This window comes from Eublepharis macularius, chromosome 1 (assembly GCF_028583425.1).
Source record: "Eublepharis macularius isolate TG4126 chromosome 1, MPM_Emac_v1.0, whole genome shotgun sequence".
In the NCBI taxonomy this organism is placed as follows: domain Eukaryota; kingdom Metazoa; phylum Chordata; class Lepidosauria; order Squamata; family Eublepharidae; genus Eublepharis; species Eublepharis macularius.
This window is the reverse complement of record NC_072790.1, coordinates 191,200,441-191,221,295: the sequence shown is the minus strand read 5'-3', so window position 1 is coordinate 191,221,295 and position 20,855 is coordinate 191,200,441. Positions and strand designations below refer to the sequence as shown.

The following is a 20,855-nucleotide window of genomic DNA, read 5'->3' as shown; positions in this document are numbered from 1 at the left end:
AGACTTTTGGGTTGAAGGGGGACTATAATGGCTGAGTACAAGGAAGTGTAATGGGAGCAACACACACAAAGCAACCAATGAAGCAGGCCATTAGATGATGGCTTATTAGGTGCTCATTTTTAAAACTGCAAAACATTCATAGATGCCCTATTTCTTTGATGGCTTTCAGCACTGGCTGGGACCAAAGCTGAATGCTGAAATTAAGAGACTATGTTCTTTCCAGCAAACACAATTCTCATTTGAATTCTCATTGGAGAAAGAGTGAACAAATGTATTAATATGTGGGCAGAATACCCTGCAGACCTTCAAGGCAATAGCTGTTGCTTCCCTCCCCCATTGCCTTTCTCTGCTAATTATATCGTATAAATCCAGCACCCTCTAAACCCAGATGTTCATATTTTAATACCTACATTCTGTGGTCCAACTTTACAAAGCTAGCTAACACATGTTTGAGAAGTTATTACTATTGTACTATATATAACAGGCTTGCCTAAGAGAATAGAGGTCTGCCACATTTAGAAAATGCAGGTGCTATGTAAGCTCTCTTTTGAAAGCAAGAACTTAGCTCAGTTTCCTTTGAAGACCCAGAGACTTGAAACTGAAAACTTTTATTAATGCCATTGTCTCCTTGTATCAGCAGGTTCCAGAGAGATTCCTGGAAGTGGCTCAGATCACATTACGAGAGTTTTTCAATGCCATTATCGCAGGCAAAGATGTTGATCCTTCCTGGAAGAAGGCCATATACAAGGTCATCTGTAAGCTGGACAGTGAAGTTCCTGAGATTTTCAAATCCCCAAACTGCCTCCAAGAGCTCCTCCATGAGTAGAGATTTCAACCACTATTTATGAATGTATAAAAAAGTAGCAGATCCCCTCCTTTTGATGCCCAAGTTGTGTGTGTGCTTGCGTGTCTATATTGATTTCATATACATATATGTTATGTCCAATATGTGTATATGAAATCAGATGAGAATCTCTTAAGAGTTTTTTTTACTGAGGTCATTTAACATGAGGACAATTACTCTAACTCCAGCCTTCCTTTCACTTTCGCCCAGAACTTTTAACACTTGGAAGAAAGGAGATGTTTTTTTTCCAGGGAGAAGAATGTTTTGAAGTGAGTTTAAGCCTGCTTTAACAAATTTAGGGCATTTATTTTCATTTTCTTTTTTTACAATGCTGATGAATCACTACAAGACAGCATTTTGTTTTAGAAAGACAAGTGTTGCAGTGCAGTTTCGCAGGCAACATTGTCACCTCGTTAATAGTAAGATCTTTGGCGGCTGGAAAGTTTAGACTTTCCTAAATTTTATCTTAACTTTAATTATTTTTATCCTTTAGATTACTAGGGATTCGTTATACACAGAACATCACAATCAGGGTCCACACCATAGCCCTCAAGATTTTCTCTTGCAAAAACAAAATATGCCCTAAATTTTTCCCATCATCCTTAGGTAGTGCCAAGAAAATGTGCAGCCTTTCCCACAGTGGTTCCTTAGGGTTCTCCCCCAACCCAATCTGGAAAATGGAGGGACAGTAGGGAGGGTTCCTGGGAAGATCTGGAAGTTTGAATGGATTACAAATCATGTCCAGAGGGGTTTGGATTTAATGAATCAAAACAAATTGGGGGATGGAAGCTTAAAACCCTAAGCTTAAAAAAAGCTTTAAAAGAGTTTTCCCCATCACTACTTAGCCTGCCTTTTTTTCGCTTTAAAGCAAAGCTATACTGCACAAACTAGAATAAAAGGCAAAAGGGGAGGGAGTGTCGAAGCAAGTACATACATATTGTATCAATGATTTTAAATTTCATAATCCAGTCAGCCTGTTTAAAATACAGTAGCATTTCTCTCTCTGCAGAGTAAAAACCGATGACATGATTTAGCTACAGTTACACATTTTGATTTGCATTAATTTCACTGGGAAAGTTTAGCAGATGGTGAAACTCACCTTTTGAAATGAATGAGCTGATAATGCTGCAAACCTATGCACACTTATTTGACAGTAAGTCCCTTTGTATGAGTAGACACAGATAGGATCACATGGCTTAATGCTTAATTTTGAAGTGGGCTTGGCCATTTTAAATAGCGTTGTAGTCAAAATGTATTCCTCTTCTCCCTGAACACCTTGATATTTGATGTTTCATATTTGAAAAACAATGTTTTTTATTAGCCTTTTGTTTTATCCCAGAATTGCTGAGGCAAAAAAGAAAAAAGTGCAAGGCATCTCGAAGCAAAAATAATCTTTTTGTATACTGGAATAGGGACATTTTCATAGAAAAATATTACTTAAAGAAATAAGCCACAATGTATAAAGGGCACAATCTAGAGAAAAATGGCATACATACGAATCACTGAAACACATGGAACTTAAACAGTTAACTTTGATTTCTTACTGTGATTTAAGTAGGCTTAATTTGATCTGGATTGTGCCTGTAAATCATACAGAAACTTTATACTTCTGCCCTGTTGGCTAGGAAAGCAGAAGTTTGCCACATTTATTGTTTCCTCAAATATAAGTGAAGCATTAACAATGAACTGAACTGATCAAAACAACTTATCTTCTATGACAAAAGCTAGTGACAGCATGAGTATAGGGTATGGGGTTCATCTCAGTTTTCTGTTATTTCCACTCAAAATCACTTCTTTGTGATCACTTTCTGGTAAAAAGCCACATGGATCAATTTGCATCCTGATCATGGACTGATGCAACTTCAAAAGGCCTCAGGGCCCAACTAGATAGGATGCCACATGTACATCTGCATCTGAAAACAGCAGCTATATGTCCCGTTTCACGCCTTTTCATGAAGCTAGTGACTGAACTTGTTCCTCACTAGCAGCTGTGGGGCAAGGAAAGCACAGGCAGGATGTCCAGGCACGTTAAGTTCAACTAGATGTAACTTAAGACTCAGGAAGGACACTTGTATTTTCACTAGTGCATCTCTTGGCTCATCAACTAGTTTGGCCTTGCTTTGGGACATATTTACTCAAATAGGCTGCATTTTGAAGCAATCCAAGATTATATCTATGTGGATTGTCTCCACAAAGTGATCCAAAAACTTTCACAATGAAAAATAGTAATAATCTTGTATAAATCTTGCTGAAGAGAGGAACACAATAATCAGCTTAATTAAAAACGAATAAGCTCTTTGCTAGTTGTTGTACTTTCATTAATTATCTTTTCATTTTGACATTTTTGCAAAGGTGTAGTGTCCAGTAGTTTTTTTTTCTTATATGTTATGACACTGTGTATTTGTTGTTTTCTCTGTTGTCTTTTGTACAGATGCAGTAAGAATTTATTGTTATCTGAGATAGCATTTTCCATTTCCCACTTACTCCCAGGCAATTTGATACAGATTTGAAACAAGGAATCTATTTTACAGTTTAGTGAATAATTCTCTTTAGCACGCCCCCTCCCTTTTTTCCTCTTCTTGAATTTGATTTTTTTTAAAATAAAAATTGTATTTTGACTTTGGAGAGTGAAATTTTACCCCATGTGACATTTTTTTAAAAGCTGACCTGTTTGTTGCAATGATGCTTCCTTTACAAATATTGCTTGAATGACAGAAATGAATGAAACAATTATTGTCAGTGGTAAACCTTTATCTGCTCATTATAAAAAACTTACCTAGGACACCCAGGCTGCAGTCCAAGGATGCTATTTTGCATGTAGAAACAGAATTTCTACTTGCAGATCAGTGATTTTCCTGGCAAAAGAGCCTTGTGCAAGCAAGGAAGCAAAATACATTCAGATAACATACACTATATAGACAAACCTAAGGGGCATAAGCTGTTGAAGCTGTTGTTCTTCTTCTTTTACACATAGATCTCTGGATTGCAGACCCTGACATTATTTTCAAGCACTAGTTGAATCTATACACATGGAAAGAAGGGCCACTATTCTCACTGTGCATTACAATCAAAGCAAGCCTTGCTACTCCTAACCTTCCTCCCAAGTACAATTTTTTTATCCATACATAAATGCCACTCTTTTGTTTTGTGCGTATTGTGCAAATCTTAAGGGCATTTCCAGATACAGATCTTTGCTGATGATCAGTGTGTTGAATCACCTCTGATCCACTTGTTTAAGGTGCTTGTCCCTATTCCATCTGATTCAGACGCACTAGCGGAATTATTATGGGAACTGCTGTCAAGCAAAAACAAAGATGGTAACTCTAAACCTCTGCACTACCAAATACTTTTCATTTAAGTACTTTGTGTTGTGCTTCATGTTCCACACAACAGTTGGTACCTGATAGCAACTTTTAATTATGTAGTGCAGTTCCAACTGGAAGATGATAGAAAATCATCTTGCACTCTTCTTCCCACGATGGGCGAACATTCCAGTTCTAGTATAAGGGACAGTACACCAGCTATTTCTGCTGAAACTTTTTTGGAAATGTACAGGAGGTACTGAAGAGCTCTGGCATGTTTCCCCCATGATCTTCCGCACATTACAATTTCCCATTGGGTTGTATTCATCATGATTAACAACAGTCAATTTGAAATAGACATCAGTGGTTGCCCCTTACATACAGACTTTGACATTTCATGAATAGACATTTAACACAGAGGCTAAAGCCATATACTTCTCTGACCTTTTAATCTGCTTTTTATTCTTAATATTCTTTTGCTATTATTATTGACTGAGATGTGATTAGTGAAGAGTAGGCCTTATGTCATTTATTTATTTATACATTAACTACTAGCAAATGATGCATAGGAATGTTAAAATAGGATTAAAAAAAATACTGATCTGAAATGTGCTTATATATATAAGCAAACAAAGGAAACTTGACTCTTGAAGCTTATACCCTAGAAATCTTGTTGGTCTTTAAATTGATACTGGACTTGAATCTAACAATTTGACTGGTTCTTTTATGATAATCTCATCGCATTATATAGCCATATTGCCTTTGTGCCTCTCAAGGCAAAAAAATAAAAGATAAAGCAATGATCTTTGCTATATTTTGTTCAGGCTTCACTGTTATCCCAAATCATCTCATTAATATTTAATATTTTAAAGACTTTCTCCCCCTAATCTGTAGACGCAAATTGACACAGTGCTTTCTGCAGAGGAAGTTACAGTGAGCTACACCCAAGCACTTGCCATGTTTGTCCACCTCTGCTGCCAAATTTGCCTTGACTTTCTGAGAAAGGTGGACTCTAAATAACATAAATAAAGTATCAGTAATGTAGTCAGTAACCCCTTGGAATGCTTTCCTTGCAGTAAGGCCCATTGAATACAGTGGGACTTACTTCAGAGTAGATCTGCTTAGAATTGCTTCCATAGAGTTATGATTGATTGATTGGATTTTGATTTTATTAAATTTCTAGCCTGCTCTACCTGCAAGTGAGCTCAGAGCGGATAAAAACAGAAGTCCATATACAATATAGTTAGCAGCGATATGCCCGAAATAATGGTGTTAGGCAAGTCAGCTGTATAGGATAAATAGTAGTTTCATCTCACACAGAATTCTGGGAACAGTATATTGCATATTAAGGGGGGGAGCATCAGTAGCAGACAATTCTCAGCACCCGTATCTAATTAAAACAGGGAAGAAATAGGACCCTCAAACCACTATGAAACGTAGTATAGATATGTTTATCATCTTCACTAAATTCTCCATTGTAGCAGCTTTGACGGTGCTGTAGCTGGTGGTGACCATTGGTTAGAGCAGCACTGACCCTGCCAGACCTTCCTACCTAGCTTGTACTTCCAGCATGCTACTGCAAGTGTGAAGGAGTGCACGTTCAGCAAATATGACACCCCTCCCTTCTACACACTTATTAGCCAGTAAAGGTATTCATAGAATTGGGTATTGAAAGGCAGATAGCTACTTTTGATGTAGTAAAGCCAAGTTTACATAGGTGAGTTTAAAAACTGTTCCAATCCCACATTTGTTTCCCTCTAATTAAAATATTTCGTTTTTCTGCATAGAAACTTGAGGTTATAGTGTGTGCCTAGACCTTAAAGTCACCAGCGGAAGGATTAGGGAACAAATCCTTCAAATTACCAGTGTCCCCCCCCCCTTAAACAAACACACAAGTACAATTGTTCTTGTGCCTTCTGTGGCTTACGATTTTCATCTTTTTGAACTTCTCCCCTCCAATTGCTACAGCTGCAATAAACACTAGGTTCTTCCCCCCCTTTTCCCCAGCTGTTTGACATAATGTTGATAGCTATGCATATTTTGTGTCTTTTTAAAGAAAATTTAAAAAAAAAAACAAAAGCAGGAGAATACGTTTTTGAAGAAGAGAATTTTTAGAACAGTTTGATAATGCAAATTATTTTTTCTTGGTCATTTGAGCAGCATTCAATTTTGAAAATTTTCTTGTAGAAGCCAATTTTTTGTAACAGTGGTGCAGATCTTGTGTTTTCTTAGCCTAATAAAAAGTAGTATAGGAGCAATATTTCATACGTATTATATAGATGTGTATACATATACATACATATATACCCACATATATACATGATAATATATATATATATATGTATATATGCTTATACACACACAATATGCGTGTGAAGTGAAAAGCTTACTTTTTTCCAATGTAGATTAAGAACCTATTTTAGACATTTGTTATGTTTTGTGAGAAGAATGTCTATTTGAAACTATGAAACATTTAATTCTTACTGTATCTCTGGTTGTGTAATGGGAACGCTTCACATTAAATGGTTTTTTTAAAAAGTGAAAGATATTAGAATGTAGTCATTATTTAAAGAAGTTGTCGCCCATATATTCCTGAGGTTTGCTTCGTGCCTCTGAGTATTATTTAATTTAAAGTGTTTTAAGTTTGCAGAATTGTTGTTACTGTAACAGGTATGTGGGTGAACATCTATGGCTGAGGGGAACTTTTATAAAGCAATGTATATATTCAGCTTGATGGCTCTTGTTGAATAAAACGCATATGATTTTAATAACTGCATTCTGAGAACGCCTATTAAATTTATAAGACACGCTGCAGTAACTGTACAGATAGTTGAAAGCATTCTTTTAAAATCTCAGATCAATACTTTTAAAAGTTAAGTCTCTTTCATCTCATGTCCAGGACATAGGTGATACAGTTTCTGTAAAATTACAGATTTTTTTTTGTCTATGTGCATAAAGTAATTTATTGGCAAAAGGGTTTCCCCTCACACACACACACACACACAGGTTAATACTAACTAAAATTGAAGATTTTGTGGCTTTAAATATAGGACTCTCACCAGCAGAACTGAAAGATATAAATATATAAATATATATAAATATATATACATATATATAAGAAGTGGTTTGCAAACTTTCCCCAAATGAGCATTGTACATGAGAAATAATTAAAAAATTGAAAAAAATTGCCCTTTATTTGTCATGTGTATTATATAGTAATTATTGATGTTATAGTGCAAAGATTTCTTTTGGGTATCTATACTGTGTTGGAAATTTTAATAAGCATTGTTTTCAAAAAGCTCCCCTTAAAGAATGTAACTGGTTTATGAGTAAGCAGTTACTGTATTGCACTTAAATGTTCTTTTGAAGAAAATGTAATTTTTCTTTCTGTAGAACCGTTGGTTGTAAAAGCATAGAAAATGCTCATATTTTGAGCTGGGATGAAACCTAGTGTTTAACCTTTGTGTCTTTATAGGAAAAGTATACATGGTAACTTCTGCCTTTCTTATCATCTGAGCCAGAATTATTTTCTCTATTCAGCTAACTACCTTAAAAATATTAAAATATACAAGAAAGGTAGAGGCAAATCTGGATGAGAAGTCAAGTTTAAATTTCAACCCAAATCCCTCCCATGTGAACTTTCTTATGGCATTAATATAATACTTCAGTTGTGTGGTTTTGTGATTTTTCTGGAAAAAATATTTTAGCGAGTTAAGTGTTTCTACCATATAATCTGAACTCAAGAGTCAAATATATTTATTTAACTGGAAGAGTCAAAGGTTAAGGCATACACTGATATTGTCCCAGCTACCACTCATATGTACATACTTACAAAAGTGACAAAACACTGCCTTTATATTATTTAGCAATATGTTGTAAATAGCGTTATTAAACTTTTTTAAAAACTAAAGACCCTTTAATTTGAAATTAGGACAATAACAGAATTGAAGTCAATTTTTGATTTTTTTTTTATTTTTTAGCTAGAGGCAATGTCAACTGTGGATTTTTTTTGTTGTTGTCTATTGTTCTGAAGACTTTGCATAATTTATTGGTTTAATTTATCCTAATTTATTTGATGGTGTACAATTTTGTATTGCCAAGGACGTACTGTAATATTAATTGATGATGTGATAAAATATGAAGACGGCCCTGTCTGTATGGAGGGAAAAAAGGTGCAGCAGACAATTGATTGAAAAAAGTTACAATTCTAGCTTGGCAGCTACTAAATTGAAAAGAAATCAGGAAAAATGGTTTGGGGGGGGGAGGGAATCTTATTTTGTGTGTTTTAAGCTTTTGTATACTCTCCAGACCTTTACCTTTATTGCTTTGTACCACTTAAAGGATACAGTAGTTCAATTGCCTTGTGTGCCTTCCATCTTCTCTAAACTGAATGTATGTGCAGTATATATGCAAGCTTGTGCAAAATAAAATATAAATTACAAGCTCATTGCCATGGTTTAGATTTATTTCTACAAGCTTGACCTGTTGCACTCCAACAGATGGCCCTCTGGAGGCAAGGTACTCTAACAATGTAATCCTAAACAGAGTTACTCCAGTCTAAACCCATTTATTTCAGTGAATTTAGACTAGAGTGACTCTGTTTAGAATTGCACTACAAATGGCTCCACTGGACTGTTTCCACAGACTGGAAGGATTTCTGCCCATGGAGTATGACTTTCCTCCTGCTGCAGCCCCAAATGCTTTAATAGGGGCATTTTCAGCTGCAGTGGAGCAGTGGAGGCAAAAAAATGCACCTCAGACAAAAAGCCTTCTCTCAGTAAAAACACTCCAGTAGATCCAAGCCAGTGTCTTTTCATACCACACGCTTTTTCCATTGGATTTTTTTTAATCTCACAGATGTTTCCTTTAAGCAATGGTGCATACAACTTATGCCACCCCAAGCCAAATTCAGCCCTCCATGAGGCAGCTCATGAAGAATTTAGTTGGGACACACATCCTCCTCCATCACTGATCCTGGACGGTGAAGGAATGGGGTGGGCATTTCCACCTGCTCCACACCTGATCTCAGCAACAGGAAGGGGTGGTGGACTTTGCTACCTGCTGCATGTCTGATATAGGCCAGGTAAAGAGGGGCAGGCATTGCCACCTGCTCCACTCCTGATCCCAGCCGGGTGAAGGGAAAATGGGCATTGCCTTCTGCTCTGTGCTTGATTATGGCTAGGTGGAGGGGGCAGGCATTGCTGTTTGCTCCAAGCCTGATGCCAGCTGGGTGAAGGGGGGTGGGCATTGCCACCTGTTCCTTGCTGGTTGAAGGGAGGAGCGAGCACTACCTTCTGCTCCTTGCCTGATCCTGACAGGTGAAGGAGGACAGTGGGCTTTGCTACATGCTCAGCTCCTGATCCCAACTGGGTGAAGGGAGTGCGGGCATTCCCACCTTCTCTGCTCCTGATTCCAGCAGGTTGAAGGGGGGCAGAGATTGCTGCCTGCTTGGCTCTTGATTCCGACAGGGTGAAGATGGGATAGGCATTGCTGCCTGCTCAGTGCCTTATTCCAGTCGGTTGAAGGGGGTGGGTATTTGCACCTGCTCCAGTTCTTGTCCTGGCTGGGTGAATGGAAGAAGGGAATTGCCTCCTGCTCTGTGCTGATCCCACCCAGGTGAAGGCACTGGGTGGGCACTGGCACCTGTTCCATTCCTGATTCTAGCTGGGTGAAGGGGGCAGGCATTGCCATCTGCTCTGCTCCTGATCCCATCTGGGTGAAGGGGGGTGGGCATTGCCACCTGCTCCACTCTTAATACCAGCTGGGTAAAGGCAGAGAGTGGGCATAGCCAACTGCTCCGCTTCTGATCCCAGCTGAGTGAAGGGGGTGGGCATTGCCACCTGCTCCGCTCCTAATACCAGCTGGGTTACAGCAGGGTGGTGGGCATTGCCACTTGCTCCACTCCTAATGCTAGTTGTGATAAGGAGGGGGTGGGCATTGCCACCTGCTTTGCTTCTAATACTAGCTGGGTTAAGGTGGGGTCTGTGCATAGCCACTTGCTCCACTCCTAATATCAGCTGGGCTAAGGCAGGGATGGGCATTGCCACCTGCTCTGCTCCTGATCCCAGCCAGCTTAAGGGAGAGGGCATTGCCACCTTCCCCACTCCTAATACCAGCTGTGTTAAGGTGGGGGTGGGCATTGCCACTCCTCTACTCCTAATACCAGCTGGGTTAAGGTGGGGGTGGCCATTGCCACCTCTTATGCTCCTAGTATCTGCTGTGTTATGGTGGGGGGTGGGCATTGCCACCTGCTTCGCTCATAACATCGTGTGGGTTATGGCAGGGGCAGGCATTACCAGCTGCTCCACACCTAATACCAGCTGGGTTAAGGTGCGGGGGGGGGGGACTGCCACCTGCTCCTCTCCTAATACCAGCTGGCTGAAGTGGGGCAGGCATTGCCACCTGCTCTGTTCCTAATACCAGCTGGGTTAAGGTGGGTGTGGGCATTGCCACCTGCTCCACTCCTAATACCGGCTGGGTTACGGCAGAGAGTGGGCATATCTACCTGCTCTGCTCCTGATCCCAGCTGCATGAAGGGGGGGCATTGCCACCTGTTCCGCTCCTAATATCAGGTGGGTTAAGGTGGGGGGCCAGCACTGCCACCTGCTCCACTCCTGATACCAGCAGGCTGAAGGGGGGCAGGTATTGCCACCTGCGCTGCTCCTAATATCAGATGGGTTAATGCAGGGGGCAGGCATTGCTACCTGCTCTGCTCCTAATTCCAGCTGGTTTAAGGTGGGAGTGGGCATTGCCACCTGCTCTGCTCCTAATACCAACTTCATTAAGGCAGGGTACAGGCATTGCCATCTCCTCTGCTCATAATACCAGCTGGGTTAAGGCGGGTGGTGGACATTACCACCTGTTCCATTCCTAATACCAGCTGGCTGAAGGGGGGTGGGCATTGCCCTCTGGTCCGCTCCTAATATCAGTTGGGTTAAGGTGGGGGGTGGGCAATGCCACCTGCTCCTCTACTAAGACCCTGGCAGTAATGGCTGTACCCGTAATCACTATGCAAAATGCACTGAGAGGGAAAACCCCACGGGTAACTAACAAAACTTACGGTTCACACCAATTGTTTAATCAAGTGAAAAGTTCTTTAAAGTGCAAGTGCAAGTGCTACTATAACCATTCAATAAATACTTTACAATTCATTCTCATCCAACTACGAAACAACACTTAATATGCAATACAATACATTAAACTCTACAATCACAATAGGTACTACAACGACAGACTATGTCAGGTACAACCGAAAATCCTGAAGACGCAACAGTTCTTTTAAATATATTTCTCCAATTTCTCAGATAGTATATTTCTCCAATTTCTCAGATAGCATTTCTTCAGTGTATCATCCTTTTCCTTCAGATGAAAATAGATGTGCAGGTAAGGAACAAGCCCTTCCTCACGCTCAATCTGGGGCCGGCTACAAACATCAGATTTCGTGCCCACTTCATCAGGAGCGTGTTTCCTAATAAGGATAGAGGTACATCAACTCCCCGGTTCCATAATCATTAATCCCTTAGCTGTACAAAATTCCCCTATTATACTTACACATCACATCAGAGGTACATTTTCATAACACAAATTGGCAAACAGTTGACCCGAAGAAAGGCGGCCGTGCATTCTCTGGCGCGCCCACTGTTCATGTTAATTACACTCTTATCATGACTGGCTGATTGACTACCTTCCTCGTAAAAGCTACAGACCCCCACTAAATCAATCCCCACCTCGGCAATCTTATTTTACAAATAGCAGTTAAGTAATAATTCGTTGTTCAGACCCTTTGGTTTAACAGAGTCGAGCTTGAAGATCCAGTAAGCCTCCCGACGAAGGAGCCAAGACTGGACCCCCTCTCGCTCTCCCCTATTAGCTACTTCCAAAATCATCACCTTAAAGTAGCTAATAGGGGAGAGCGAGAGGGGGTCCAGTCTTGGCTCCTTCGTCGGGAGGCTTACTGGATCTTCAAGCTCGACTCTGTTAAACCAAAGGGTCTGAACAACGAATTATTACTTAACTGCTATTTGTAAAATAAGATTGCCGAGGTGGGGATTGATTTAGTGGGGGTCTGTAGCTTTTACGAGGAAGGTAGTCAATCAGCCAGTCATGATAAGAGTGTAATTAACATGAACAGTGGGCGCGCCAGAGAATGCACGGCCGCCTTTCTTCGGGTCAACTGTTTGCCAATTTGTGTTATGAAAATGTACCTCTGATGTGATGTGTAAGTATAATAGGGGAATTTTGTACAGCTAAGGGATTAATGATTATGGAACCGGGGAGTTGATGTACCTCTATCCTTATTAGGAAACACGCTCCTGATGAAGTGGGCACGAAATCTGATGTTTGTAGCCGGCCCCAGATTGAGCGTGAGGAAGGGCTTGTTCCTTACCTGCACATCTATTTTCATCTGAAGGAAAAGGATGATACACTGAAGAAATGCTATCTGAGAAATTGGAGAAATATACTATCTGAGAAATTGGAGAAATATATTTAAAAGAACTGTTGCGTCTTCAGGATTTTCGGTTGTACCTGACATAGTCTGTCGTTGTAGTACCTATTGTGATTGTAGAGTTTAATGTATTGTATTGCATATTAAGTGTTGTTTCGTAGTTGGATGAGAATGAATTGTAAAGTATTTATTGAATGGTTATAGTAGCACTTGCACTTGCACTTTAAAGAACTTTTCACTTGATTAAACAATTGGTGTGAACCGTAAGTTTTGTTAGTTACCCGTGGGGTTTTCCCTCTCAGTGCATTTTGCCTCTACTAAGACCAGCTGGGTTAAGGTGGTGGTGGACATTACCACCTGTTCCATTCCTAATACCAGCTGGCTGAAGGGGGGGTGGGCATTGCCCTCTGGTCCGCTCCTAATATCAGTTGGGTTAAGGTGGGGGGTGGGCAATGCCACCTGCTCCTCACCGAATACCAGCCGGGTTAAGGTGTGGGGAGGGCATTGCCACCTGCTCCGCTGCTGTTCCCTGCCTGGGCTTCCCACCATGGCATGTTTTCTGGAGTAACACGTTGAGTTACCTGGGCTTTCATCTGCGGCAGCACCCTCTGGTGGTGCACCAGGGTATAAAGTGAGTTGTCTGAAACACGCTTACTCCATTATATGGTAAGATAATGCTTCAAGATGTGAAAATGGAGACACTGCTTTAGTTACAAAAGTGATCTGGAAACTAGAGCATCTAGAGCAAACTTTAGAATGGTGCAATTAAATAACAAAGTATTGAATCTATTACCGTTTGCTTTGCTGGACCTATATCATCCTGTGATCTTCTTGTGAAAGTAGCAATGGGTGATTCCTGAAAGCAGAGTGTATATTGCTGAATCACACTGCTGTAAAAATACAATAAAATACAGCATATTCCAAGGCTACATAGTGAGATTCATTTTACAATTCTGGAACTCTCTCCACTGGAAATCTATCATGTCTGTGTAGGCTTTGTTAAGAAAGTATAATTCAAATTTAATTGGGCTTGCTATATAACATATAGCAGTGTATAATATACATTTGTTGTTGTTGTTATTATTAATTTGTCAATTTGTTGCCTTGCCTTTACTCCAAAGCACTTAGGGCAGTATTTATGTAGTTGCCTTCCCCCCTCCACAATTACGCTATAAGGAAAGTTAGATTATGAGACAGTGAGCTTCATAGTTGAGCAGTTTTGAGTCCAGCTGTCGTGTAGATACTATACCGTACTCTCTCATTGACATCATATAAATAATCTTTGCAACCGTCTTGTAATACGTATTTTTCCAGTGTATGTCTTCAGGTAGATTTGGCAGACATGTTTTGAGAGTCAGTGGCCCCCAGGCACACCCAAGTCTGATTCGGATCAGGACCGTTGCACACAGGGAGAGGGACTTAACCTTCCACCAATGTCATTTTCTTAACTAGAGATTACATCGGGGGACTATTTGTCCCATTGGGGAAACACATTTAGGCACCATAGCTGCTCCTTATATAGAGGCGGTGCATCTCTGAATACCAGTGCTAGGAGACAGCAACAGAGGAAGGCCTCAGCCTCGATACTAAGTTTGTTGGGCACTTTAGGGCAACTCGTTGGTTTCAGAGTGAAGCAGAATGCTACGCTAGATGTACCACTGGACTTATCTAGCAGGATGTTCTTATATTCCTATTGCATCAGTATATGTGGACTAATAGTGGGACAAATAGTGCCCCCTACCAGTGACATTTCTGGTCAGGAAAATGGTGCTGTGGGAGGGAAGAGGTTAAAGCACATCCCAGGACATGTCTACCAACCTAATCCAGGACTATATTTGGAAAAAGAAAAGTATTGTATGGTCAGATGTCCTTGCAGTGGAAGAGTTTATAGAGCCGTTTGGGAGCTCTGTTTGGTAACTTCTGAATGGGAAATAGCGGAAGGGGAGAAGAATAGGCTGAGCATAGCATAGCAACCACCAGGAGGGTTGGGGTGGGAACACGGGGTCATGTGATGGTATGTCACCAACATGTCCATGTCAATGTACTGGCAGAGGCCTGTAGCATTTTTGTTTTTATTTTTCTTCCACCTCTGCACACAGTGGGGCAGGCCACAGCATCAATCAGTGGCAACCCTAAAGAAGATTCATTAGGATCAGGATCACAGACTTATGGCATATCCATGTGGGTTCTTTCAGTATTCCTAATTTTTGTAATAAACAACCAGAAATGATAAACAATATTGTGAAAATATATTGTACATATTTCCAGTAACAGACCATGGCCATTCCCCTGCATCTTAAAAATAGCACCCCGCTCATGGAACACTGGCAGGTTTTCTGCATGATTTCTGACATCACCATTTCCAAAATGGATGCCACAAAAACAGGATCATAACTGCCTGCATCCGTGGCAAAATGGTCCTTTTACAGAATGTTCTCCAGAACACTGAATGATGCCCTAAATTGCTGGAATCTGATCTAGCCGGTTCATTGAGCTACAGCCTTCCTGGTTCACACATCACAGCTTCTACATGGTATCAGTGTTGATTCACAGTTCCCCTTACCCATATGCAGGGGTCATTTCATAGAAAAAGAGCTGGAGGAACTCATTAGCATATGCCACACCCCATGACATTGCCGGAAATGTGTCATTGGCATAACTGATTTGCATATGCCACACCCCCTGACATCATCTATCCTGGCTGTTTTGGACCCAATCCTGGCCATTCAGGGCCAAAATTGGGCCCAAATGGCAAAAGGGGGCTGTAAATGGCAGAGCATGAGCCCAAAACGGTCAGGATCAGGCCACTGCTGAGCAACAGAGTGATCCACCACCCGTCAGAGGCCCGATATGGGCCGTTTCGGCCCCAATCCAGGCCAAAATGGGCCCCAAATGTCCGAGAGTCAGGTGGGTGGGATCACCTGACTTGTGACCTCTTTGGGGAACTGCCAGAACTACGTTCCTGCATGTTCCCCCTCGAAATGGGTCCTGCTCATATGCCATATTGCCTAGGAAGGTTGGAAAATATTTGTTAACTGATTTTTCTGCATGGTCTTCTGTTGATTCAGAAACCCAGATAGGGTTGTGAGGCCAAGCCTCACAACCTGGTAGGAGGGTTGAGGGCAGGAACTTTGCAAGGAGGCAGCATTGAGGGCATGACAACATCACTTCTAGAGAAGACCATAGAGTCTCCATAAATTCCCAGAGCTACCCAGTCTCACTTTCAGGTTCTTTCCAGAAGGGACATCATCATGCCCATACCACTGCTGTTTTTTAAAAAATTCCCCTGTTGCTGCTTGGACAATGGGAGTTCGGGGCAGAAGGATTTCCCCACGGACAGCCCTAAACCTGCAACAAGCACCTTTAATACTTTTCCTATATGACTTTTGTCCATGCAGGTCCCTGTCACAGCCCAGGTTGGAGTGTGCAGCAAAGGAACCCAGGGTATGATTTAGTTACCAGGAGGATGGAAAGGCAGAACTGAGCCCCAAGAGCACCTAAAAGACACACAGCACCAAAGACTGCCAGTATTATTCACCTTCAGTACAACCCAGAAGTGACAATGGGTAGCTCTAGGAATCACTGGAAACTCTATGATAAACTTTACGGCTTTACCACAAAGTTTCTGGCTATTCCTAAAGCTACCCTTGTCACTTCTGGATTGTACCTGGAAGTGATATAGTAATGGTGGCATTGCTGATGTCATACACACACCCCATGTCCTTGTCTCTTTATCTCTTCTGCTGGCAACACTTGCAAGATGAAGGGAGAAGAGAAAGCTGGCTAAGCAGGAAGCCAGACATCTGGCAATGCTTGAGGCTTGGAGGGCAGCAGGGACCAGGTCTTGTGATGGACCAGAGAAGTAGTATCCCTGGACAAGAGAGCAATGAGTGTCTTTCTTGGGTCTTATCTACCTCAATGCCTAACCCTGTAGTAAGGCTGCAGTGGCTAGAGCCAGCAAGTAAAGGAAGCCTGGGAGCAAGACTAGAGCCTTGACAGAGACGGATGAAGGCCTGCCAGGCTGTAATTGGACATGTGAATCTGGGATTCTGTTATTGCAGACAAACTGTGCAATAAACCACAGTCTTAATGGTCCTCCTGATGTCTGTCTTTTGTTGGTGAGGCTCGAAAATGATAAAGCATCCTCTGGCCCTGGGGGGCTTCACAGTCCCCTGATCCCCTTTTTCGTGATCAAAGAGTACCGCTCTTTCCCCCTTTTCAGTAGTGAAAAAGCTGATTGAATCCAATCCTCTCTTTTTGCATGTCAGAAGGAAGAGAGTGCTTTACACGGCACTTGTGAACTGGCTCTTAGAAAACATGTACGAAACTGGGAGGGGGGGGGCGGGGAGAATGTGCTTTTACAAATGTTCTATGTTATACATATGAGGATTGGGTGGGGGGAGGAAATATACACATGCACTAAATTCTGGTGATACTGTAAAATTTAAGAGACAGACATTCTACATAAAAGACTGCTCTGCAAGGCAGAGAAAGATGCATTTGCACTTCTTACTTTTAACTCTTTGAATTGCAGGCTTGTGGATGGAAAACATTAACACTGAAAAAGAAAGCAGAATAAAGAAGCACTGCTCGATCCAATGCAAATACCTTGTTCTTTGTAATCGGCACACCAGACAGGCAGCTGGGGGAGGCGACAGGGGAGAACACTTGATGGGAAAAATCTTGTGGCAACAGTGGCCAGTTTCATTATGTCCACTGCCAGACTATGAAACAACTCTTGGGGCCTGAAATCCTATTGCCTATTAAAACTGGGCATGACAGCTCTTTTTTATGCTTCACCAACCAGAGATGGAACCAGGTCCTGAGGGAAATAAGGAAAAATATTTATTACAAGTGTTTAACACCTTTTAGTACAAAACAGCCCTAGTAGTCGGCAATTCAGAGATACATCGTGCCAGCACAATATAAAACCAGTATAAATCTAATAATTGTCTGGAAGAAGACAGGGGAGACCTATATCAAAATCATGAACCCTACCAAGCCCAAAACATTTGACCAAAGATAGAAAGGGTATTTTTTTCTTTCTTTGCAAATTGATTGCTCTTTTATATTCACTGAGCAGTACACAATACTTTTAGGCTCCAAATACTAAGTTCAAAAAGCCATGTTTGGTTGAGACATATCCCTAAGTCACATTGTGTACCACAGACAGCAGCATGCTTTTATACCTATGGCTCTACTATCTTGAGGTGAACTCTCTGAGCCTGGGGCTACTTTATCATTTGTATCATCCTCACAAAACAATAGGAATTTTTAAAAATCACATATATATCATAATGTTATAATGTTTTTATCACATGTATCCTAATATATCCTAAAGAGAAGACAAGACTCACTGGAAAATACAATGATGCTAAGAAAAGTGGAAGGCAGACCCAAAATGAGATGGGTTGACTCAATAAAAGATGCCATGGCCCCCAGTTTGTAGGATCTGAGCAAGGCGGTGATTGGAAGTTTTGGAGGTCATTAATTCATAGGGTCTCCGTAAGGCAGAAGTGGCTTGACGGCACACACACCCGTGCACACGCACTCACATATTGTAATGTTAGTATTTTAAAAATATTTTGATACTTGTAATTTTCAGTGTCTTAATTTCCATGTATTGTGTTATTTACCATTGTGACAACTTTCTTTTTGCTTCAAGGAAGGACAAAGAGGACAACATGGTAACCATTCCGCACCAATGACCTCAAAGGAGGCTGTCCTAAGCAGGTTTACTCAGCTAGAGGTCCTATTCTATTCAGTGGACTTGCTTCTAGGAAAGTGTTCTTAGAACTGCACCCAAAGGGCATTTCAACACCAGGCTTTTGCTGCTTCTCAGCCTCTTAACTTCACTGTTCTTTCCACAGCGCTTATACACAGCATTGTTTACTGGTTGTGGCTCTCATCAGGTTTTTAAATTTTTCCCCATTTTTTTTCAAACTACCTCAAGTTGGTCTGAAAAAAAAAACACAGGGAAAACTTGAAGAACAAATGATATTGTGTGTAAGAGTGGGGGAAACCCCAAGCAGTAAACAAGCAGCAATAAAAACCTGGAGTGGAAAAGCCCTAAGACTCTTCCAGCCCCTTCTGGAATGACTAGACGAAATGGAAGGTTTTGAATGAGACTGTGAAAGCTTTTTGTTGTATTAGTCATGTGTGGAGGGATGTGACTTTACTATTAGAGACTAACTGATGACAACCCACTTTTATTTTAATAGTATAAATGAATAAATTCTCACCACCCTCTCAAATCTACAGTTCCAAAGAATCTTTGGGAGAAACCCTCCCCCGCCCCCACCCCCATCTCTTAGCTGGTGTAAAACTGAGAGCCAGAATGTGATGGTATCCTTATGGCCTCCATGCCTCCATAATTTTAAAATGAATAATAGAATCGTAGAGTTGGAAGGGGCCTTACAGACCATTAGTCCAACCCCCTGCCCAACACAGGAAACAGCCCAAAGCATCCCTGACAAGTATTCATCCAACCTCTCTATGAAGACTACCAATGAGGCGGAACACGCCACATCCCTAGGCAGCCGATGCCACTGCTGAATTACTCTTAACATGAAGAAGTTTTTCTTAACGTCCAGCCGGTACTTTCCCTCCTGAATTTTAAACCCCTTGTTTTGAAGCCTATCTTCTGTTACCAATAGGAACAACTCCCTTCCCTCCTCTAAATACTTCCCTGCCTTTTAAATACTTAAAGACAGCAATCATTCCTCCCTTCATCCTTCTCTTCTCCAAACTAAATTTTTTCAAGTCCCTCAGTCTTTCCTTGTAGGGCTTGGTCTGCAAGCCCCTGACAGGGTTGCCACCTCCAGGTTGTGAAATTCCTGGAGATTTGGGGGATGGGGCCTGGAGAGGGGAGGGAATTTAGCAGGGTATAATTTCATAGAGATCACATCCCAAATTAGCCATTTTCTCCAGGGGAACTGATCTCTGTTGCCTGGGGATCAGTTATAATTCTGTGAGCTCTCCAGCCACCACCTGGAAGCTGGCAACCCTAGCCCCTAATCATCCTGGTTGCTCTCATCTGCACCTGTTCCAATTTGTCCACATCCATTTTGAAATGCTGTGGCATGTAGCTCTTGTTCTCTCCCCCCCCTTCACCTTTTCAAGTGCCAAAAGACCCACCGTGGAGCGCACGTGCGCGCGCGCACACACTCCCCCACAGCTAATTTGGCACTTGAAAAGGCATCAGTGGAGGGCAAAAGTACCATGCGTACCTTGTAGCTTTTTAAAAGTTACTTTAGAATGGCAACAGCATCCTTGAGGAAGCCATCACGTTTAGTTCGTCCCTGATGTGTTTCTAGCATCAACCCAAGTGTTACTTCAACCAGGAGCAGACTGGGAAGTGGAAATGGCCCTGGAGCAAAGCCAGTGGAGTGGCCCCTGGGGTCCTGCAAGCCAATACCGCAGTGACTCAGCTCAGCAGTACAAAGAATGGGCATTAGCTCACCCATTGCTTCCTCTTGAAAATTTGGAGCAGAGTGGGCAAAGACAAATGGTGGGCTGAGACCAATGAAATTGCCAGTGAATATTCTGAGCCTGGCGGCCCCTGTGGCTCTAGTAGAGTTGCCAGAGTCTGGTTATGCTTACTTCTGGCTACCAGCAGCCCTGTAGGGCAGTGGCCCACCAGAAAATTCAATGGCCAATCCACTCCTGACTTCCAACATATTCCATGAATCTGTAATACATCAGTGATTCAGCACATTGAGACGAAACTGGTCACAAACAAAAGTTGATTCAGCTCCAAAAGAAACTGCTAATGTTTGTTTCCTTAAAATGAATATCTATTGTTCCTGTAGTAAAGAACAGTTTGATGATTGTCAAGAAAAGGAAAATGAATTATGTTCCATTGGATGTTGATATTTTGGTAATAGGCAACTCTAAGAAGAGCCCAGCTGCCATATTATGGAAATGAAATGGGCAAATACTAGGGTCGCCAACTCCAGGCTGGGAAATTCCTGGAGATTTGGGAGTGGAGCCTGGAGAGGAGGGGGTGGGGAAGAGGCCACCGCAGGGTATAATGCCATAGAGTCCACCATCCAGAGCAGCCGTTCCCTCAAAGGCAACTGGTTTCTGTTGTCTGTAGATCCATTTTAATTCCAAGAGATCTCGAGGCCCCACTTGGCAGTTAGCAAGCCTGGAAAATACTGTATAAGATAAAAGATAGATTGACCACATTTCATGTGATTGGATGTTTGTGGCAAAAGACTTGTAAAAATAATCAGCTACAAGGTTTGCATCTGCATGAAAA

The 20,855-nt window shown here is 41.6% G+C and overlaps 1 protein-coding gene across 1 annotated transcript in view; it reads left to right on the top strand.

The window, feature by feature from the left end:
• PROX1 (prospero homeobox 1) overlaps positions 1-8,571 on the top strand; it is a 77,102-nt gene extending 68,531 nt beyond the window's left edge. The window contains exon 5 of the mRNA XM_054989407.1: positions 641-8,571. Coding sequence (XP_054845382.1) covers positions 641-826 — 186 coding nt within the window. The 3' untranslated portion in view covers positions 827-8,571. The remainder of the gene's footprint in view (positions 1-640) is intronic.
• The last annotated feature ends 12,284 nt before the right edge of the window (positions 8,572-20,855 follow it).